The 22,411-nt window shown below is 45.7% G+C and overlaps 1 protein-coding gene across 5 annotated transcripts in view; it reads right to left on the reverse strand.

Moving 5' to 3' along the window:
* Positions 1-22,411, reverse strand: part of WDFY4 (WDFY family member 4) — a 249,821-nt gene that overhangs the window by 54,733 nt on the left and 172,677 nt on the right. For 4 of the 5 annotated variants that reach the window (XM_086381617.1, XM_086381616.1, XM_086381619.1 and 1 more), the window contains 4 exons: positions 20,005-20,153; positions 16,288-16,408; positions 12,748-12,833; positions 11,237-11,299 (listed from right to left, as the gene is read on the reverse strand). In XM_086381617.1, coding sequence (XP_086237743.1) covers positions 11,237-11,299; positions 12,748-12,833; positions 16,288-16,408; positions 20,005-20,153 — 419 coding nt within the window. Of the gene's footprint in view, positions 1-11,236; positions 11,300-12,747; positions 12,834-16,287; positions 16,409-18,883; positions 19,008-20,004; positions 20,154-22,411 lie in introns of those variants that run through there. The other variant, XM_086381618.1, reaches the window with a different exon arrangement.

Raw genomic sequence — 22,411 nt, forward strand, 5'->3', positions numbered from 1 at the left:
ATAATTTGCTCTAGTAGCTTTTAAACTTGGAGAAGGCAATGGCACCCCACTCCAGTACTCTTGCCTGGAAATCCATGGATGGAGGAGCCTGGTAGGCTGTAGTCCATGGGGTCGCTAAGAGTCGGACACGACTGAGTGACTTCACTTTCACTTTTCACTTTCATGCATTGGAGAAGGAAATGGCAACCCACTCCAGTGTTCTTGCCTGGAGAACCCCAGGGACGGGGGAGCCTGGTGGGCTGCCATCTCTGGGGTTGCACAGAGTCGGACACGACTGAAGCGACTTAGCAGCAGCAGCAGCAGCAGCAGCTTTTAGACTAAACCAGCAAGCCCTTGACTGTCTGTGAATGAATGAGGTTCACTCCCATCTAATTATGTGCAATGCTTTCCCATACCTTCGTGGAATAAGGAAAGGATGGGTGCAGATAGGGGTTGCTGCAGTCAATAGATAAATACCTTATTAGGCACTGTGCTAGTAAGTGCAGGGACTGTGCTGTGGGGGAAAGCTTGTCCTGCCCTTTGCAACCTGTAGAAAAGGCAGGTAGAAAGAAGACAGGGCATAATGTCATTGTTAGAGGAAGTTAAGAGATCAGAGCCTAGTGGTGTGCAGGGCTAACCTGGCACAGAGAAAAGACAAAGTTTCTGCAGTTGGACAGATCTGGGCCCAGGGAAGCTTTGCTTTTTACTTGCTACCTCCCTGGGCATTTTACTTAGCTTTGGTTCCTTCATCTGTAAAGTGGAAATAACACCAGCCCAACTCCAAGGGTTGTCATGCGTCTCAAGCAGATAGCTCACAAGAGTGAGTACTCAGTAAAAGTCAGTTCCCTCTAAGAACTAGAGCTCAGTGCATCTCACAGTTGAGATCCCACTTTGGACAGTGCCTTGAGTCACTCTAGATCTGCTCGCAGAACTCACAACAGCTGAGGACTTTCTCTGAACCACTCACTCACACTTTCACGCTGCCTAAAAGAAAGGGATCAAGGAAGATAACTTTAGAAAAGTTTGTTGTTGTTTGTTGTTTTAAATCAAGGCTTTCCTGTGCTGGCAGCAAGTTTTGCAGTGGTCAGTGGAAAAGCACTAAGATATTAATAGATATCAATTAGTTTGTTACGACTAATGTATTTCTTTTTCATGTTATATATACCATAACAGACAGCATATTTCATTTCTTCACTCCTCACTGCTTATTTTCCTTAGAAATGCTTGACTACACTATTTATACTTCTAAAATCTCTGAAGATACAGATTCAAAATTCCCTTTCTAGTTTTTCTTGTTTATTAAATGTTGTCTATTATAAAAGTAATATCACAGCATAGGTTTAAATAGAGCAGCTTAAAGTACCCACAGCTCTACAGTGTAAGTCAGCTATAATATTGACAGATTTCCTTACTAGTTATTTTTCCGTGTATATTTTTATGCATAGTTAAAATAACAACATTCACATCATTTTTATCCTTCTTTGAAACACATGTGGCTGCATGGTCTTAATAACCCTAATTTAAAACATCTGCAAGACAGTCAAACATAGATATACATAACTAAGTTCTTGTTGGACACGTAGATCATTTCCCAAATTGTTTTGTGATAAAGCCTGTATGATTAAAATCTTTAAAATATTTTACATTATTTCCTTGACATATCTTCATTATTGCAAATACTGTACTAAAGCATATGTTTTTAAAACAATTTTTGATATATGCTACCAAGTAGCTTACAGAATATTTGCACCCATTTATCAGTCTGCCAGTAATATATTAGAGAACTCATTTCATTGCATCCTTGTGAGTCCTGAATGTCATCCTTTATATTTTCTTCTTTGTTTAAAGTCCAGAATGCTTTCTGAGAATCCCTTCTATTCCTGAGCAGAGGACGCATGACTGTGAAATGAATGATGAGGCGTCATGGCTCAGGCCCAGGAGATCCCACGAGAATGTCAGGCCTTGGACACGTTCCTAGTAGCCATCCTGCTAGTTTAGCTACGTCGTCTCTACAGAAGCCAGGCAAGGGCATTTGATCCAAGCAAGAAGTGATGGCTAGTTATGCAGATGCTGCCCATTTCCATTCCTCCCACTTGAGACACTTTTTCTTTAGAATTAGTGAGTTAAGGAGACAGATCTACCTGCTCCGCCTACAAAGGGTCTTAGTCTGGAACACAGATTTCTCCTTTCCCCCTTCTCCTGCTCTGTTGTAACAACTTCCCGCACTGTGCTTGGTTTGCAAAAGCCCTCTCTGGCACCTCTCCTGGGTTTACCTCTAGCTGACACCTCTTGCCATCTTTGGTCTCTAGGTGCTTTACACTACTTTTGTTCTTATAGCCGTGTCTCAGGAAGGGGTTTCAAGTGCATTGAACGTCACCAGGACTGAGAAATAAATGTGCAGGGGCCTTTGATATGCCCCAGGACACACTCACCTTAGACCTCCGGTTTGGCAGGAAACCCTGGCAATATGATGAGTGAAGTTGGGAGACAGAGCTCAGTTATGAAGCGTCTACATTTTACTCCTCTTTCTGTCGGGGAAAGGTCTGATGCTGATGCTCCCTCGTGCCCTAAAACACCACAGTCACCTCTGCTTCCTAGAGAGTCTATTAGGCCCCAAAGTACTTGATAGGAAAACCACAGGGCTTTCTCTTTCCTCAAACAGAACAAAACCCTCGTTCCTGCTAACCCAGTAGCCACCCGCTCTGAAAGCCAGGCATGACCTCGGTGACCCTTGCGTGACCTCTGCCTTGCTGTGTTTTTCCTCCATGGTTTGGAGTAATTGCCTTGGCCTCTTGTGTCTTCATCCCCAGGGTGCGCTCAACATCACCCTAGAGTAGCTTATGGCAAAAACTTGAAGACTAATCATCTAACAAGAGTAAACAGCTCTGAAGAAGAAAAGCCCTCAGTTAGGAGAAGAGAGAGAGAGTGGCAAGGGGAACATTCCGGAAGCCAGGCTCTCCAGTGCTGGCCAAACCACTGACTTGTTTTTTAAATTAATTTTGGTTCTCTTGCATTAGATTACCTGTGTGTGAAAATGACTTTGGGAAATACTTGGTGTGTGGTTTCTTTTTAATGTATATAGAGGACATATTTGAGAAAATGATAGATATAAATTGTAGACAATTAAAGATTTAAAAGAAGACTTTAAGACTTAAAAGATTTATGGTCTTTACATGTCACTTTAACTGGTAAGATCCCAACACCAATTGCCTCTGATAATTAAGTATGTATGATGTAATACCGCAAGCAACTAAAATCTACACAAAGCATTTATACCAAAAACCCTCAAGAATACTATAGATAAATCAATGCGGAATTTTAACAAATCTTTCAGTAATACAGAGGTAGGCAGGAAAAACAGACAGAAATGTACAATAGAGAGAAAAATAGGAAATAAAAAATAAAATTTGGCAGACCTAACATGAGTCTGAGTGAACTCCGGGAGATGGTGATGGACAGGGAGGCCTGGTGTGCTGTGATTCGTGGGGTCGCAAAGAGTCGGACACGACTGAGCGACTGAACTGAACTGAACTGAACATGCTAAAGCTGAAACTCCAGTACTTTGGCCACCTCATGCGAGAGCTGACTCATTGGAAAAGACTCTGATGCTGGGAGGGATTGGGGGCAGGAGGAGAAGGGGACGACGGAGGATGAGATGGCTGGATGGCATCACTGACTCGATGGACATGAGTTTGAGTGAACTCCGGGAGTTGGTGATGGACAGGGAGGCCTGGCGTGCTGCAATTCATGGGGTCGCGAAGAGTCGGACATGACTGAGCGACTGAACTGAACTGAACATCTTAATAGTTACATGAAATGTCAGTTTCTTTATTTGTAACAGCTGGAAACTAGAAACAAGCAAATTTCCCTCAATAGACAAGTGGTTAAACCAGCTCTGGTTATGAAGCATCTTCTACATTTTATTCCTCTTTCTTTTCTGTCAGGGAAAGGTTTACTCCACATCATGGAATACTACTCAGTGATAAAAAGGAACATATGACATACACAAAGCTTGGGTGGATCTCAATGGCATTATTCTGAGTAAAAAAAAGGCCTAGTTCCAAAGGTCACATACTCTATGATTCCATTTATACAAAATTCTCTAAATGACAAAATGGTAGAGATGGAAAACAGACCAGCGGTTGCCAGGGGTTAGGGATGATGTCGGGTATTAGAGGGTGGGCATCACCATGAAGTGGTCACATAAGAGACGCCTTTGTGTAGATTCTTGTAACCACCACCACGATCAGCATCACGATTTCTCATATGATAAAATGACAAAGAACCATGCGAACATATTGTACTAACGTCACCTTCCTGGTTTTGAAACTGTACTAGAGTTTCATAAGATTTAACCATTGGGGGGAATTTAAGTGAAGGCTGCACGAGTCTCTCTGTATTCCTTTTGCAACTTCCAGTGAATCTATAGCTCTTTTAAAATAAAAACATTTTAAAGATCATGTACACACTGCTATATTTAAAACAGATAACCAACAAAGACCTACTGCCCAGCACAGGGAGCTCAGCTCCATGTTATGTTCCGGTCTGGATGGGAGGGGGCTTGGGGGAGGATGGATGCCTGTATATGGATGGCTGAATCCCTTCACTGTCCACCTGAATCTACCACAGCATTGTTAATCAGCTGTACCCCAATACAAAATATTGTTGGTATTAAAAAATTAAAATTCAAAAACAAACAAAAAATCTTACAGCCTATATGAAGTGATAAACAGATCTTTGTATCTGCCAAGTGCTAACTTATGAGTAACTATTGGAGAAGGCAATGGCACCCCACTCCAGTACTCTTGCCTGGAAAATCCCATGGACAGAAGAGCCTGGTGGGCTGCAGTCCATGGGGTCGCAGAGAGTCGGACACGACTGAGCGACTTCACTTTCACTTTTTACTTTTCACTTTGATGCATTGGAGAAGGAAATGGCAACCCACTCCAGTGTTCTTGCCTTGAGAATCCCAGGGACGGGGGAGCCTGGTGGGCTGCTGTCTATGGGGTCTCACAGAGTCGGACACGACTGAAGCGACTTAGCAGCAGCAGTAGCAGCAGCAGCAGCAGCATGGCAAGCTTAAAGTTCCTCAACCATCCCAAAGAGTTAAGGCATTTTAGGGGAAAAAGCACCTTAACTTCAGATCACTGGACTAATGCAAAATTATCCATGTTGATCTTATCCTTGAATATTTCTGAGAAAGATGTTAAAATAATAAAAAGACAATGCATGGCTTTTTGATCTGCACTCCAGATTTCCTGGTGGTGGTTAGGCACAAGCAGCAAATGGGGCGGGGGGACCGTGAGTCCTCAAGTGTTCCTTTCACACTTCTGGACTTTAACATACCTGTCTACTACCCCATGTGAGCAGCTGACCAGGTGAAGCTGGTTGGACAAAGGGGCCAGGCTTGGTGCAGAGAGAAGGACTTCAGTTAGACCTCTGCCTCAAAATAGGTCTGAGGTCATGGATAAGGACAGGGCTTCCAGGCGGCACTAGTGGTAAAGAACCTACCTGCCAATGCAGGAGACGCACAATGTTTGATCCTTGAGTCAGGAAGATCACCAGGGGGAGGGCATGGCAACCCACTCCAGTATTCTTGCCTGGAGAATCCCATAGACAGAGGAGCCCGGCAGGCTATGGTCCGTAGGGTCACAAAGAGTCGGGCATGACTGAAGCATCTTAGCACACATGCATGCCTGGGTAAGAATACAGCTAAGAGGAAATATGAACAACAAAGACAAGGAGCAACAGAAACGGGGCCAAAACAAGGTGGGAGCAGGACCCGGGCAGAGCTCACCTCTGGTCACCGGATTCCACTGCCCATTGCCTACTGAGCCAACCATGGGAGAAGCTCCACAACGCCAGGGCACTGGCTGTTCCCCGTGGTGTTTAGCTCACCTCTGGTTCTAGCGGTTCTGCTCTAACCCCGGGGTCTGAGTTGTGCAGCCCCTACTACTGCCCTCCTAGGCTGTGCTTCGCCAAGACACCCACAGAGCATGTTTCTCCACTCAGTGATGGAGCTGAAGTTCTCTTTGTCAAAGTAACCATGGACATTACAGACTCTCAGCCTCCCAGCTGGTCATCAGTGACAACCTCTGGAGAGTAGTGACTGAAGCGGCAGAAATGGGAAGATGGAGTACTTGAAATTTAGCCTCCGTGCTGCTAACAGTGATGCCCTGATTATCACGGAAGATCCTCTTCTTATGGGGATTTATAGCTTATGTTTGGTTTTCTAAGTTCTTTTCCTTTCATTATGTTTCAAAGATATTCTATGAAGGAAACTCATTCATTAAAGGAAATCTATACAGGACACTACTTACTTAACTGCAGAACTTCGTGCCAAAAAATGAATTTCATCCTAACCATTACATTTAAATTAGCTATAAAATTGAGAAAACCTTTCAGAATTTACGAATACAGTAAGGCCCCGAATACAAACCCTGCCTTACAACCGACAATTTCCTCCAGCCCAGGGACACTTTTGTCTTAATGGTGTGGCAAGTGAATATTTCAGACCTCAGGAACCATGGCTGTGGAAGGGACCATGGCCGTGGAAGGATGCCTCTAGCCCATTCAAAGACGTGTGTAGCGTGCAACAGAGATTTGAGAAAGAGGAAGAGCCGGACAGGCATCTGGCCCTTGTATTTCTCTGAGCTTTGTAAACTCTGAGCTCAATAGGAGCTGAGATCACCCCAGAAAGGAATGGAACTGAGCCAGATCATGTTAGCATCCCAAAGAAATGTCTGTACAGAAGAAGTCCAAATGCTAGGGCTCTATTTTTCAGTGAATCAATAGAGAAAATTATATTCTTCAGCACTTTTTGTTCATTTTTTATAAACAAGGGAATTAACTTCTTTGTTATCCATGACCCTATTTATCAGTGCCAAAGGAAAGTATGTTCCAGAAAAAAAAGATGTCCTTCACACCATCTGTTTCTTATTATCTGTCACTGGGAAATGTTGTAACCTAGCACAGTTGCTTGGGTTTTCTTAGTTTCAGGACAATTACAGAAGCTAGATCACTTTGGGTACCTGATATCACATCTATGTTTTTGTCCTTTAAAGGCGTTTAGGGGTAATTCGTAAGGGATCATAATACTCCATATTTTGTTTTGAAACTATTTCCAGCCCTTTGTGGGAGGGCACAGATAGCTTTAAGTATAAAGAAGTGTGTTTCTTCACATGTTTATTTCCTACGAGCTTCCCTTTCCCTGGAACTTCAGCTATCCTCACATCTGCCCACAGCCTGCCTGTGTTTAACATCGTGGAGCTTTCTGGCCATCAGACACATGTCCAGGGGGGTCCAGTTGGCTTTATGTTGGAAACTCCTGTGTGCTTGCAGAGCCTTGGCCCCTACAGATGTCTGATTATGCCACCATGCTGCCTTCAGAATGGTCTACTCTTGTACAGTGGGGAGACACAGATGGATTACTGATCCCAGGCTACCCTAGGTTTTGCAGGTTGGCAAAAAAGTTCATTCGGGCTTTTTGCACCATCTTAAGGAAAAACTCGAGTGAATGTTTTGGCCAATACAATATTTTCCATTTGGGATCCAAGTCTGTAGACCTTCCTTGGAATTCAGATATGGAGGCAGCCATTGTCACTGAGATTCCAGGCAAAATTCTGATACCCAAAAGATCTGGTTTCCTATACATGGGAGATGGTCTCTAGAGAGACCAAGCCAGTTATGAAGAGCTGGGGGTTGAAGATATAAAAACCTATAGGATAGCCAAGCATCCTGGACCAGGTGGGAACCCACAGAATGGACCATGCACCTCCTTCAGAGAAGAGAAAGTCACATTCACTAAAGCATCCATAGTGCAGCATTTTTAAAGACTTGGTGTGGAGACTGGGCATTATCCTTGGTAATCCAAATAAAAAATGGCCAAGTTCATTCCAGCCATAAGGCAATGGCTAGCCATGGCTTTCTAAGGCTGGGAGCCATCACTGCCTTCCCCTTTGAAACTCATGAAAGCCCCCTTTGGCTGGTAGGAGAAGGGCTGGGAGAGACTCAAAAGAGTTGAGAACACAGATGCCTATATTTAATCAATTGCTCTGTACACACACCCAAAATACACAGCAGTTGATTCTAAAACTAAGCAAAGGAATTACAATTTATCGAACACTTACTATGAGCCCAGATCAGGTTGATCCTTAAGCCCATGGCTGGCCTTAGCAGCACAGCTTCACCATGTGCTCTATCTGTTTGGGTGGTCCCAGAGCCTCGGACCAGCTCTCCAGCTTCCTCATTTTGTCAAAGCTCGTCTTCCATGAGCTTAGGTATGTATTTCTCCAGAGCATCTCTGCCTTGAATTTCAAAGCACATATCCAATAACCTGAATGACATCTCCACCTGGATAGCTGACAGGCATCTCAAAATTAACACATCCAATATTGAGCCCCTGATATCTACTACTTCCCCAAAGTAGCTTTTCCTGTGGTCTTCCCCATTTCATCTTCCAGTTGCTCAAGCCCCAGTGCTTGGTCTTATCCTTAAGCACTTTCCCTCATATACATATAAACCACCCACAATTGACTTGTCAACAAATCCACCAGATGTGCCTTCAGTCATGTCCACACATGTCCAAAATCTGAGCGCTTCACACCATCTTTACAGCCACCCACCCCAATCCAAGCCATCACCATCTCTCTTTTTTTTAATTTATTTATTTTAATCGGAGGCTAATTATTTTACAATATTGTAGTGGTTTTGCCATATATTGACATGAATCTGCCATGGGTGTACATGTGTTCCCCATCCTGAACCCCCCTCTCACCTCCCTCCCCATCCCACCCCTCAGGGTTATCCCAGTGCACCAGCCCTGAGCACCCTGTCTCATGCATCGAACCTGGACTGGCAATCTGTTTCACATATGATAATATACATGTTTCAGGGCTATTCTCTCAAATTGTCCCACCCTCGCCTTCTCCCACAGAGTCCAAAAGACTGTTCTGTACATCTGTGTCTCTTTTTCTGTCTCGCATACAGGGTCATCATTACCATCATTCTAAATTCCATATATATGCCTTAATATACTGTATTGGTGTTTTTCTTTCTGGCTTACTTCACTCTGTATATTATAGTTTCATCCACCTCATTAGAACTGATTTAAATGTATTCTTTTTAATGGCTAAGTAATACTCCATTGTGTATATGTACCACTGCTTTCTTATCCATTCATCTGCTGATGGACATCTAGGTTGCTTCCATGTCCTGGCTATTATAAACAGTGCTGCGATGAACATTGGGGTACACGTGTCTCTTTCAATCCTGGTTTCCTCAGTGTGTATGCCCAGCAGTGGGATTTCTGGGTCATATGGCAGTTCTATTTCCAGTTTTTTAAGGAATCTCCACACTGTTCTCCATAGTGGCTGTACTAGTTTGCACTCCCACCAACAGTGTAAGAGGGTTCCCTTTTCCCCACACCCTCTCCAGCATTTATTGCTTGTAGACTTTGGATCGCAGCCATTCTGACTGGTGTGAAATGGTACCTCATTGTGGTTTTGATTTGCATTTCTCTGATAATGAGTGATGTTGAGCATCTTTTCATGTGTTTGTTAGCCATCTGTATGTCTTCTTTGGAGAAATGTCTGTTAGGTTCTTTGGCCCATTTTTCAATTGGGTGGTTTATTTTTCTGGAATTGAGCTGTGGAGTTGCTTATATATTTTTGAGATTAATTCTTTGTCAGTTGCTTGGTTTGCTATTATTTTCTCCCATTCTGAAGGCTGTCTTTTTACCTTGTTTATAGTTTCCTTTGTTGTGCAGAAGCTTTTAAGTTTAATTAGGTCCCATTTGTTTATTTTTGCTTTTATTTCCATTACTCTGGGAGGTGGGTCATAGAGGATCCTGCTGTGATTTATGTCAGAGAGTGTTTTGCCTATGTTCTCCTCTAGGACTTTCATAGTTTCTGGTCTTACATTTAGATCTTTAATCCATTTTGAGTTTATTTTTGTGTATGGCATCACCATCTCTTATCTGCGTTACTACAAGAGTTTCCTAACAAATCTTTCAGCTTCTGCCTTTGACCTACTGTGTTCTATTCTCGACAGAAGACAAAATGTCTTTGAAAATATAAGTTAGGTCACAAGATCCCGCCAATGCTTCCCGTTTACTCAGAGTAAAAGCTGACACCATCAGCGTGAGCCCCTAGGGGCTCATGAGCCCCATGAGCTCTGTCACCTCTCTCGTCTCTGTTCCCATGGACTCTCTGCACCCCAACCACTATGGCCCCAGCCAAGCCCATTTCACCACCCTCGAGGTCCTTGCTCTTCCTTTGGCTTACAATGTTTTCTTCAGTTTTCTGAATAACTTGTCTCCCCACTTCGTTCAAGTCTTAATTCAAATATTAACTTTCTTGAAGAGGGCTTTCCCTATCCTCCTAAAATTTCAAACCCTCCTATGCTTTCAAAACCAGCTAGTTTTATACATGTCACTCTCTAACATGCTTTACATTTCACTCATTTTTCTTCCTTTCTCATAAGAATGTAAACACAATAAATGGGGAGATTTCAAGTATTTTCCATGTTCCTCTGTCAAGCAACAAGTACCAGACATAACAAGCCATGGATACATAATTGTGAATGACTTGATGACACCCATTCCATAGTCATTATAAATATTCTCAACACAACTCCCCTTGGCCCGAAGCCTACATAATCCTAGAGAAAACCAGCAACCACCATCCTTTTCCTATTCCCCTTCCTAACTGAAATAAAAGCACCTACTGATCCAGCACTGGCTTCCAGAGAATATGGTACTTGTAAAGGGGGGCCTGGGGAAGGGGCTGTAAGCATTTAAAGATGCTCCATCTCATAGATTCACAAATGAGTGTCTGATTCACATGTCACCATACATTTATTTATTTACCTTCTGAGATTTCAGAGTCTCGGATAGAAAGGACCGACCTGGGACTGCTCACACCCCAGCACGTAGCCCTGACACCAAGGTTGGGCCTAGGTTGACACATCTATGGGAACCCTGTCCACACCCACCGCAGGCGGAGGGCAGCTTTCTGCCACTTTGGTTTGAACAAGCCACAGAGCACCTGGGACCTCAAGTCTCTGGAAGTTTCACTGGCAGAGGGAACCACAGGAGGACGCAGGCTGCACGGGGAAGGGAGGGTGAAAGATTAAGTGGCCCGCAGACTGCCTCGCTCTCTGCATGCCTTCTTAGGAGGATCAGGAAAACAAAGAAAATCAGGGCAAGGCCAGCACCTCGCCCAGAGCGCGTGGTTGGCCTCCCCCTTGAACCTGTTACCTTAGATTGAGCGCGTCCTCCGTGAAGCCTTTTCCTTTCAAGCTGGGTTGGAAAGAGCAGAAGCTAGACAAAAAGGGAAAGGATTATTCTATCAGCAGTCAGGACCCTTCCACCACCAGGAAAATATTTTTGGAAGCAGGCTAGAGATCAGGTTCATTCTTGCCCTTCCAGTGAACCCCATCTGTGCCCAGATCTGGGTGTACCTCTGAGGCATCCCATTAGCACCCTCTGCCATTAGATGCTCTGGTCTAAATAATGGCAATGATAACAATAAAACAGTGGTTGCAATCAAAATTACGTGTTTTAGAGACCTCCTCTGGGCTGGGCACAGGCATTTCCATTGCTGATTTCAGCCACCACTGCGGTACTCCAGGGACAGGTGCCATCTTGCTTTAATGCTCCTTGAACAAGGGTGGGGCATGGTTGGTGCCATCCACTGCCTGAGCTATGGATGTAGAAGACTTCCAGCTCAACTGTGAAAAACTTCGTGCAGTACAAAGAAATCATAAGGGAACCTGAATGTGAGGTTCAGCGCTGCCTGTCTACTTCATCAGTTTGGTTTAAAATGGAACTTGAAGATGTTTTAGGAGGCGATATAACAGCAGTCCTTGGAAGAGCCTCAGAGGGAGAATCACAGTCAGTGGAGATGTGCCCAGAGCTGGCTCAGATGGCCTCTCCGCAAGAGTTGTTTTCTCCACTCTGGCCCTGTCCTTGGGACCCAGCAGCTGGTCCTGGTGCCAGCAGGAAGGTAAGGCTTGAATCTCTGAGCACAAAATGGCCTGGAACATGCAGGCCAGGGGTGTCAAATCTCACCTCAGGACTTTTAGCCCCAAGTGGAGCTGAATATGACCACTCCTCTTTTAACCCAGCTGCTATGACATCTGTTCATGGCTAGGAATCTGCCTTTTGACCCCTTCTAGATTCTTTGCACATTCACATATCTTTAACTTTAATAATATAAATATAAAATTTAAGATCTAGCTTAAATTTCTTAGATTGATTAATCTCTTTGGAGAACGTTAAGTTAAACCAAGACAGTATGCTTCTCTCTTTAAGAAAAAAAGATGTTCCGTGCAGAAGTGGGAAATCAGTTGTTAGGAATTCTTTCCAATGAAATATGAAGTCAGAGCAACTAAAATTGGCAACTGGGATCAAAAAGAAAGATTAAGCCAAAAAAAAAATTACTTGGAAAATTAAAAAATAAAGCCAGAAAATTCTGGAAGATGCATTAAATATGTTGTGTCTGCACATTTTTTTTCCTTCCTTCAGTTTTTACTGGCCCAAATTACTTCAGTTCATGAAATGGAGTCTGTTCCCCAGGATCGAGAGAAGGAGCTTTTATGGTTTTCTCTTTACTCTGTTCCATAGCTCAAGAGTTTGGGTAAGTTCTTTCTCGAGTCTAACCTAAACCCTGCTCACTGTGGGTGGAGAACAATCTCCTGAGAACACAGCTGTTCTTTTGCTGTTGGTTCCTGATCAGTTTCCTTAGCAGAGGATTTTCAAACTCTTACCTTTTGAATACCTTACTCCGATCACTGTTGTGGAAGACAAGAAACTTGGAATATCCATTTTGGAAAAAGACCTCCAGGGCAATGTCCTATAAAGAGAAGCCCCTTTTACTGCTCTGAAGTTTCCTAGGATGGATAAAGACCTCCCTCCCCGCACGCCGCACCCCCCCGCTGCTCCCCCGCTTCACAGCCAATGCAACAGAGCCATGGTTGTGGGCCATCTGGGACTCTATGTCAGGTGTGGAAGGATTTCAGTCTAAAATGGACCCAGAGACATGGAAAATAGAACTTCAGAACTGAGAGACTGATTTTCCATAGATGCTTAATTGGCGGAAGATGGAGACTTACCTCCTAAGTAATGAACATCCACAAAGACTCTCTCCCTTCTGCAACCAATGAACTTATTGCCTGGACTCTGAGTGGACACGCCCACCTTGTACTCTTTGCCAGTAGACAGATACAGCTAACCTCAAACCCTCAACCCATTAGCCTGTAGCTCACAAAAGCCTGCCTTTCCTCAGTGGTTATTCCCCTGTTATTTTTGAATCAACTCAATTTCCAGTAAATTCAAGCTTGCCTCAGTTACGTCTTTATTTAGGTTGACAAAGGCAACCCTTCCTAGTTAGTCCTTCCAACCTCCTACAGGGGATATGAAGACTTTGGTAACAGTAATGAACTGCAGTCTTCACAGAGTAAGTAGGAGGGCAGGAGATCTCAGCATTCCTTTGACTGAAGAAGGAAACAAGAGCCCAACTCACAGGAAAAGCGAGAAGGGGACAAAGAGAGGAAAATGCCCAATGACATCTTCAGACACTTCTTCTCCTGAGTCAAGGGTTTCACTTCCTGAACTGAAGGATCATCTTACCAGAAACACTAGGGGAGCTGCTTGAGTGAGTGGATGCAAGCCTTAATCTGGGCAGCATCCTATGCTGACCTGCAGACTTGAGGCACAGGGGCTTTGCCAAATCCACTTTGCTGAGCCATTTTGATGTGGCCACATGAGATAGCAATGTCACTTCAAGGGTATTTTGTTAACACCTATGAACCTGGCTGCCTTCCTTTTTCCTTTCTTAGACTTGGAATAGCGATAGAGTGAGCCCACATGCAGCATGAAGCTCAGGGAGGAGGGGGGGCAGGGAGAGGATGCTCAGTGAGCCCACATGCAGCATGAAGCTCAGGGAGGAGGGGGGGCAGGGAGAGGATGCTCAGTGAGCCCACATGCAGCATGAAGCTCAGGGATGAGGGGGGGCAGGGAGAGAATGCTCAGTGAGCCCACATGCAGCATGAAGCTCAGGGAGGAGGTAGGGGCAGGGAGAGGATGCTCAGTGAGCCCACATGCAGCATGAAGCTCAGGGAGGAGGGGGGGCAGGGAGAGGATGCTCATTGAGCCCACATGCAGCATGAAGCTCAGGGAGGAGGGGGGGCAGGGAGAGGATGCTCATTGAGCCCACATGCAGCATGAAGCTCAGGGAGGAGGGGGGGCAGGGAGAGGATGCTCAGAGAGAATGCTCAGTGAGCCCACATATAGCATGAAGCTCAGGGAGGAGGTAGGGTCAGGGAGAGAATGCTCAGTGCTTGAGGAAGGGCCTGGGAGAGGTGACGTCCGAGCATGGAGGGAGCGATAGGGAGGGTGAGGGTCAGACTCAGAGATGGGTGCTGCATCAGCAGTCAGGTCCTGCTCCTTCCTGGCTGAAGCGAGTTCTCAACGTTCAGTTCATCAGACTTCTGAGCAGAGGGAAAGTCTCTGTAATGATAAGGCAGCACCCTTCTCTGCAGATGTACAGAAGAGCCTCAGATTTTTTCCTACATACAGAAGTATAAATAATGTGCAAATAGATGATGAACACAGACTCTGTGGCGCCCATGACTTGCCCCAGCAACCTCAAGTGCCCAGGCTCTGACTTCCTTCTAGGAGAACCTACGGCTGGGCACATGGAGGCCTTGCACACGAAGGTCTCCCAGCGCCACCTGGACATGCTCACACAGCCTCCCACTTCTGGCTTCCACTACTGTCCTGCTAACCAGCCCTCTGGAAACACTCTCTTTGTACTGGGGAGAAAGACACTCACTTACTGATACCTAGTTGCTACTATGTGTAACATGTAAATAGACACACAATTACTAAAAAAAATAATTTCTGAGTACTTGCTATGTGCTCAAAATGTGCTATATTATGTAATAGTGGAAAAGACAAGAGGTGGTGGCTGTTCACTGGAGAGAAATCGAAGCCCAGAGGTGCCTGACTGTGCAGAGCCATGCTCAGGACCGGGCCCAAGCTGGCCCTGGTCAGAACCATCAGCACAGGGCCTCCTCCACCCACCCCTTTCTGGCTCACTCTCTGAGAAGAGCACTGAGGGCTGGCAAAACGAGAACCAATGCTTTGTGGGCAAAAGCAGCAGAGAAGGAAGGAGAGGGAAAGAGTCAGTCAGAGCCAACAGCTTGCCGGATACTTGTCTGTGAAGGCAGCTGATCCTCCCCAGAATGAGCCCCTCTGAAGGGCTCCCTTAAGCTTTAGCTTCAAAGAATAATAATAATATAAATAACAATGAGGCCTCCAGCAGGAGGGTTAAGAGACGAAGAAGTTTGCAAATGAAAGGTAACTTATTCTGTGCCAGAGGGCGAGCACTGTTTTGCTGGCCTATGCAGAAGAGACCCTGCAGAGAGAATGGGGGAAGGGGCCTGGGCCCCTCCCCGCCCACAAGGTGGTCCCTCATCTCTTCCTCTGCCAGGTGTTGGGAGGCCCTTGGGCACAGTTGCAGCTTTGCTATTGCAGAGGTCGGGCTGCTGAGGGCAAGATGTGTTTGAGGCCAGTGGGAACCCCAGAGCTGTTCCTCCCTTTGCCACTGAGGTGATGCTTCTAACCCAGGTGCTGGCCTCCAACGTAGGGGATGAGAAGTATTTGGTTGTGACTCAGTGACGACAGAAGCCTGCCTCTGGAAGGAGTCCGCTCTGTTTAGCAGCCGGATGAGCCCTTGAATACACTAGACAAGGTTCTGGGATCCTGGTTGGAGGGGACAATCAGGAGATCTCTAAATCACCTGGCCCAGGAAATGACGGAGCTTGAAGGTAGATGAAGACTTGAGGAGGGCAGAGGGTAGAGGCAGTAGCCTGAGGAGGTGTCCCTGTGGTCTGAACAGGGAAGACTGGCACTCAGCTCTCAGTCATCAGCTCTGCCATCAGGCAATGGAGCTGCCCCGTCCTGTATTCCTGAGTCTCCGGGCAGCTCTGGGGCATGTCAAGGGGAAAATAAAGCAAAGAGACTGGATCCTAAGTGACATGGTAAGAGAGAGAAGGGCCCAGTGGCCAAATGGCAGGGACTGGGGAGAGGGTGAAGCAGAGGGCAGAACTCGGTGCCAGCCGGGGGACCAGCCCAACACAAGCCAGGGGAACTCACCGGTGTCCCAAAGGGCCCTGGGCCGTGCGGTCAAGAAGGTGCGCCCCTCCCGTCCAGATGGGGCCTCGACGGCACCCGAACCGCCATCAGGTCTTAGGGTGAGGGTTAGGGAAGGGATGGTCCTTCCTCTGGGCCCTCCCAGGTCTCACCTGCAGGAGGAAGCGGGCCTGCCGGAGCTCCCTGAGGTCGCCGTAGCTGTGGCGCTGGCACGAGTAATGGTCAGAGGACCTGTCTTTGCTGCACATGTTGAAGATGAATGGGTCGCTAATGCTGGAAGGAAAGCAATACGTGCAGTGAGAGAGGGTGTCCCGTAGGGGCTTGCTCACCTGCCTGAACCTGCGTTTCTGGAACACATCGGGGGATGTGCCAGCACCCACTTACCTGATAACCCCTGTCTGTGTCAGCCCCGCGCTGAGGAGTAATATGGGACGTTGGCTTCGCCAGAGGAGGCGACACAAGGCAAGGGATCGCCTTCAGGACAGACAGTGACACAGGGCGCAGAGCGCAAGTGTGAGAAGGCTCTCTGGGTATCGGGGCCAGAAATGGGTTGGTGATGCAGTGGGGGAAACGTGAAAGAGATGTGTAGTTAGGTATGGACAAATTTCAAGTTCCCGAAAAATGAGGCAGAAAGATGAAGAGCCGCCACTAAACAGTCCCTGTTCAACATGGTCTCGGACAACATGGTCATAGTGTAACTTTTAATATGATATTCTTAACTAGGGAAATCACAGGACACTAAATGATAATCATGATATTGACTGACTGGGTCTTTGGTAGTAGAAGTGGATTTCAGATGAAAACATTGATTTGTCCCACATTTGTATGGGACAAATCCAATTGCCAGTTTATACCTGGAATTTGCACCCAAATCATCTGCTAGATCGCAAACTCTTTACCAGACTCAGCCCTTATCTGACTGAGCTGTGTATCTGTGGAGTCTACCCCAGTGCTGGTATAAGGAAGACTTTCAATAAGTATTTGTTGAATGAAATTAAACAGAGAGCTGATGCCTTAAAACTGCCGACTAAAAGCACCGATCATAAAAAGCCAGTTGGATGGTTTGGATTCCCACCAAATGAATCAAACGCTACATCTTGTGAGCTTGGCCGCCACTGTTACGGGTTGAATTGTGTCCCCCAGAAGATGTAGGCTGACATCCTAATCCCCAGTACCTCAGAATGTAACTTTACTTCGGTAAATAACAGAGGTAATAAAGTGAGGTCATGAAGACAGATCCCAATCCAGTAAGACTAGTATCCTCCAATAAAAGGGAAACTTGGTCATGGAGACAGACACACACAGGGAGAAGATGGCCATGTGGCTGGAGAGATGTGTCTACAAGCCTAGGACCATCAGGGACGGCCAGGAAACACTCGCAGCTTGGAGAGGCGAGGAAGGATCCTCCCCTACAGCTGTAGAGGGAGCACGGCCCTGCTGTCACCTTGATCTCAGACTTCTGGCTTCCAGAATTGAGGGATAATAAATTTCTTTTTTAAGAAGCCACCCAGTTTTTGATACTTTGTACAACAGCCCAGAAAACTGGTTACACAGAAAACACAGTTACCCTATTCAGGCAAGAAGGAATCTCCCTCAAAGCAAAATATAACCTTCTGGAAAGGGTCTTGCTTTCTGAGGAAAGTTACAAAGTACCTGAGTGCAATAGCTGCTGGAGGATTGGCAGCTTCTTGAGTTTTATTTGGGATGTTTTATGGTACATCAGGGAGTCTCTTTCAAGGTCTAAGGCTGAACTATACTCAAATTGATGGCAGTCTTTTAGAGAAACATTTCAGAGTTGACTTAGCTTTATTTTTAACTGGCTTATTTATATATCTTCCTTAGTCTCCACGGTCAAAATAAGACTTAATCTCTATTGATCTCACAGGATCTAATGGCCCATCTCTGAGAACCACATCTCCACAAGAGCCAGCATTTTCTTCAGGTAGTAGACAAGGGCTCAGAGAGAAAACACTGCCTGCTTAACAAACACTTGTTCGAGGTATGGTGACTAAAATCACCCATGCAATTCTAAGGTAGTTAAATATTCTCACTATCTCCTACTTCCATTCTAGAAAAGGACATTCCCAGACTTGAGTGCATCCAACCTAACAACTGGGTTTCTATTAAAAGTGCAGATATCGTCAATTGGATCATGATTATATGCACCTCATAAACACAATTTAGCTAATCAATAAGATTGTATCCAACACTAACCAGAGGAGGAGAGTGAAGCAGTGGATTATGCGAGTCATTTCATGGGCACTCCACACACATAGGTGGAGTAGAAAAGCTTTCATCAGCTCTCAGGCGAGTCTGCAGACCCATTGTCCGTATTGATCAGTATCAATAAAACATGAGGAATAAAATGAGATGAGTGTGCCAAGTATTAATTATGTGCCTGCCTTGAAAAAGCATAGAAGATTCACTGCAATCGGTGAACATTTGGTATGGATAAAAGATGGAAGTTAGCAGAGAGAAGAAGGCCAAGCATTTTAAAACAAACCTAAATCAAAGTGGGGTGGGCTGACATCTATCCTTCCACAATCCTTAAATTCTTGCTTCTTCACATAGGCTGGAAATAATATGATACCTGGGAGTTAAAATTCTTGCTCATTGGCAGGTAAGACTCTGGTTCCTCCGTCAATAGTTTTAAATAGTGGTTCTCAAAGTGTGATCCCAGACCAGTGGCAGGAGCATTAGCTGCGAATTTGGTAAAATCTTAGGCCCTAGCCCAGATCTACCAACTTAGAAACTGGGATGATGGCGGGTCCCAGAAGTCTATGTTATCAAGTCCTCCAGGCGAGTCAATGTAATTTAGCTTGAGAGCCACTGGGCTAAGAGGTTATCTTGTCATCACTTGAGCCTTGGATAACTAGAAAAGAAATTGGCATCTAAATTTCTTCACAAGTGATGAAAACATACATCTGACAATATCTAGCAAAAGTGCAAACACAATCAATTTGGTTTTGAAAGGCCGTACTCCATAAACACTGAAGAATTATTCAGTAAGGGCCGTACTTCATAAACACTGGAGAAACATTCAGTAAGGGCCGTACTCCATAAACACTGGAGAATCATTCAGTAAGGGCTGGTCAAACCCAAATACACCAACTATCAATACATACGATCCTAGAGAAGAATCTCAGCATTTCCTGACAAAGATCTCTGGTATTAGTTGGTATAAAAATGACTTCAAATTTCTACCCAAATCTCACTCAACCTTCAAGACCCAAATCTTAGCTCACTTCTCCACGTAGCTGTCCCTCCCCATACCAGCCACGTGTCCTCTCTCCAAGTGTGAACCCTGAAGAGTCCTCGCAGAACATGCATTTTGTCGCTCGGTGATAGTGTGCTCCCAACTCTTTCCAAAAGAACCTGCATATGCTGATGATTGTACTACGGGCCTTGCGGGGATAAAGAGGCAGTGCCTGATGTCTTGCATAAGGATGAACAAGCAAGACGTTGTTGACTCGGTTATACATAAATATACATTATTTTTCAGCAATATTTAACACAAAATTGTAAATCAACTATACTCCGATTTAAAAAAAAGTTGTTGAATAGGTACGCTGATGGGACTGGATTCTATTCTCCAAACAACCTGAAGAGTGATCCCTTTTGTCCTGTGGTGCATTTCATGGCAGGAGAACCCGAGCAGCTGCTGTATGCTTAATTGCTCCAGATTTTAGCTTTGGGGAATCCTAGTCATGGATGCCTGTGCCTAAGGTTCTTCTGTTTTATCTCATGGCTCAGTTTCAGGCCCAAACCCGAGCCCATAGGAAGGAAAAGGTGGGAGGCATAGGCATGGGGCGGCTGAGAAGGCGGCGTGGGGTCAGGGCAGAGTCTGCCAGGACTGGAGGGGCACTCACTTGGATAGGCAGTGGCGGGTGCAGTAGACATCACCCACGGGAGACAGTGTGAAGTTCTCGCAGATGTACAAGTGCTGCTGGCCGAAGAGCAGGAGCCCTTCACAGACCAGGTGGCCCTGCACGATGACCACGGAGTACTTCTGCGTCACCTGCAGGGAGAGAGTGCCAGAGTCAGGCCATGCACGAGGGAAACACACCCAGCTTCTTAAGGAGGACAGGAGGGCAGAGTCTGGTCACCCGCTGAGCGCTGGGAAGTAAGAGCAGCACCCTGTAAATGATGGAGCTGCTGTCCCCAGCTGCACTGCTCTGCACAGTCTAAGTGGGATTTCTACACCAGACACCCTGTTTCATTATTTCACTTACCTGAGGCCACCGTATCCCACTGAGGCACGTGGATGAGTGTTTATTGCTATTTTGAACATGTTGACATTTTTCCCGTCACTTTAAGCTCCTCTACAACCACGCAAAACACTCCTCAGTAAACAATGAGGAAAGTTTTTGAGGTCTGAGGCATCACTCAGTTATAGACGTGAAGAAACTTGTCAAGAAAACAGCTGGAAAGTAACTAGGACAGGACCAGAACCAGGTCTGCCTAGAACCACAAATGCGAGACTGGTACTGCTGTCTGCAAAGGCCAGAGCTGCTCCAAGCTGTGCGCAGAGGAGGCACCAGACCCCTTCCTCTGGCTCAAGCACATTCTCTCAGCAGCTGAAGATGCTGGCAGTTTCCCAGAATCCCCTCAGCTAAACAGAGTACCTGTCATGGGTCAGGTCCCCGTCTCAGTGGTCATCTGTCCCCAGCATCGGGCCAGCACAGAGGCAGAGGGACTGGCCCTTTGCCTCCATTCACTCTGAGCTCCCATGGGCTCAGCCGAGGCCTGGCTGAGACCGCAGTGAGGTTGCACATCCAGCAACCCGCACCCCCAACAAACATGCCGTGCGCACATCTCTGGCTCAGTGTTGGCTTTCTGGGGAGGCTGATCTGGGATGATGTCTTGGTATGAAGCAGAGTCCCACATTAAGTAAGGACTAGTTGGGTCCTTACATAGAATAAATCTCTGAAGGGATGAGTGGGAGAATACATGAATTCTCGGTGACAGGAGCTCAAATAAACCAGAATAAGATCAAGGCCAACATTTTCTCAGGATAATTCTGTGCTAATTCCAGCTATACAAAAAAAACCTACTGTATAACCATTGGGCTTCCCTGGTGGCCCAGATGGTAAAGAATCTGCTTGCAATGAAGGAGACCCATGTTCGATCCCTGGGTCAGGAAGATGCCCTGGAGAAAGGAATGGCTACCTTGTTCAGTATTCTTGACTGAAGAATCCCATGGACAGAGGAGCCTGGCGGGCTACAGTCCAGGGGGTGGCAAAGTGTCGGACATGACTGAGTGACTGACACTTTCACATAAACATTATAAGCCTTTTACGCATAATCCTTACAACTGGGAAAGAAAAATTTTACTAGTCCAATTTAGAGATGAAAAAGAAAGAGGATGCAGAGATAAGAATCTCACCAAAGGTGGGTAAATGGAAGAGCCTGGGTTGAAGCCAGGCTCTCTGCTCACCTTTGGGAGCAACGATGGGGCAGCAGTGGTGGAACCTGGAAAGCAGCCCGGCGTACCAGTCCTCACACCCGACTTCAAATGGGAGCTAGCCAGAGTGAGGGACAAACAAGATAAACGAGAACCCTACCCTCGTGGGACCTGAAATCCAGTGGGGGAGACACATCCACCAAGACATTATCAAAAACTGTGATATGCATTGAAAGAAGAGAAAAAAAAAACAGGTTGATAACGATATAAGGCAGAGAGAAACTTGGAGGGGACATGATCTCAGACAAACTCTGAGACCTGAAGGGTGGAAATGAGTAGTCATGGCAAGGCTGGGAGAAGAAACTTCATGGAACAGGAATATCCATCTCAGAGCACAGAGGCAGGAAGGGCAGATCTGGGAGCAGAAGAGAGGTCAGTGTGGCTGGTGAAGCTGGAAAGCAGGCATGCTCAGATCCTGAGGGCCTTAGGCGGCTTCATTTTCCTTGGCAGGGCCCCATGTACCTGTGAGAATAAAATCTGTCTGCACTTCTCTCGATCTGTCTTCTGTCAACTCAATGCTGTAGCCTAAATAGAGACTCTAAGGAGGTAGAGGCAGTTTTGTCTCTCCTGCAGTATAATCTTCCGAAGAGATTCTGTGCCTACATAGTTGGTTTTATACATATTATCTCTTTTTTTTTTTACACAAATAGCATATTCATACAGCTACTGGTCTGCATCTAGTTGTCTTCCTTAATAGGCCATCTAGGAGCGCTTTCCAAACCACTTCTTACAGAGTTGTCTCACTTCTATTTAAAGGTACAGATCATTAGTTCGCATGGATGTGCTACAACCCTCTATTGATTTGTTTTCAA

The sequence above is a fragment of the Bos grunniens genome, chromosome 28 (genome assembly GCF_055505025.1).
Source record: "Bos grunniens cultivar Pamir isolate PY7600 chromosome 28, Bosgru_T2T1.0, whole genome shotgun sequence".
Taxonomy (NCBI): Eukaryota; Metazoa; Chordata; class Mammalia; order Artiodactyla; family Bovidae; genus Bos; species Bos grunniens.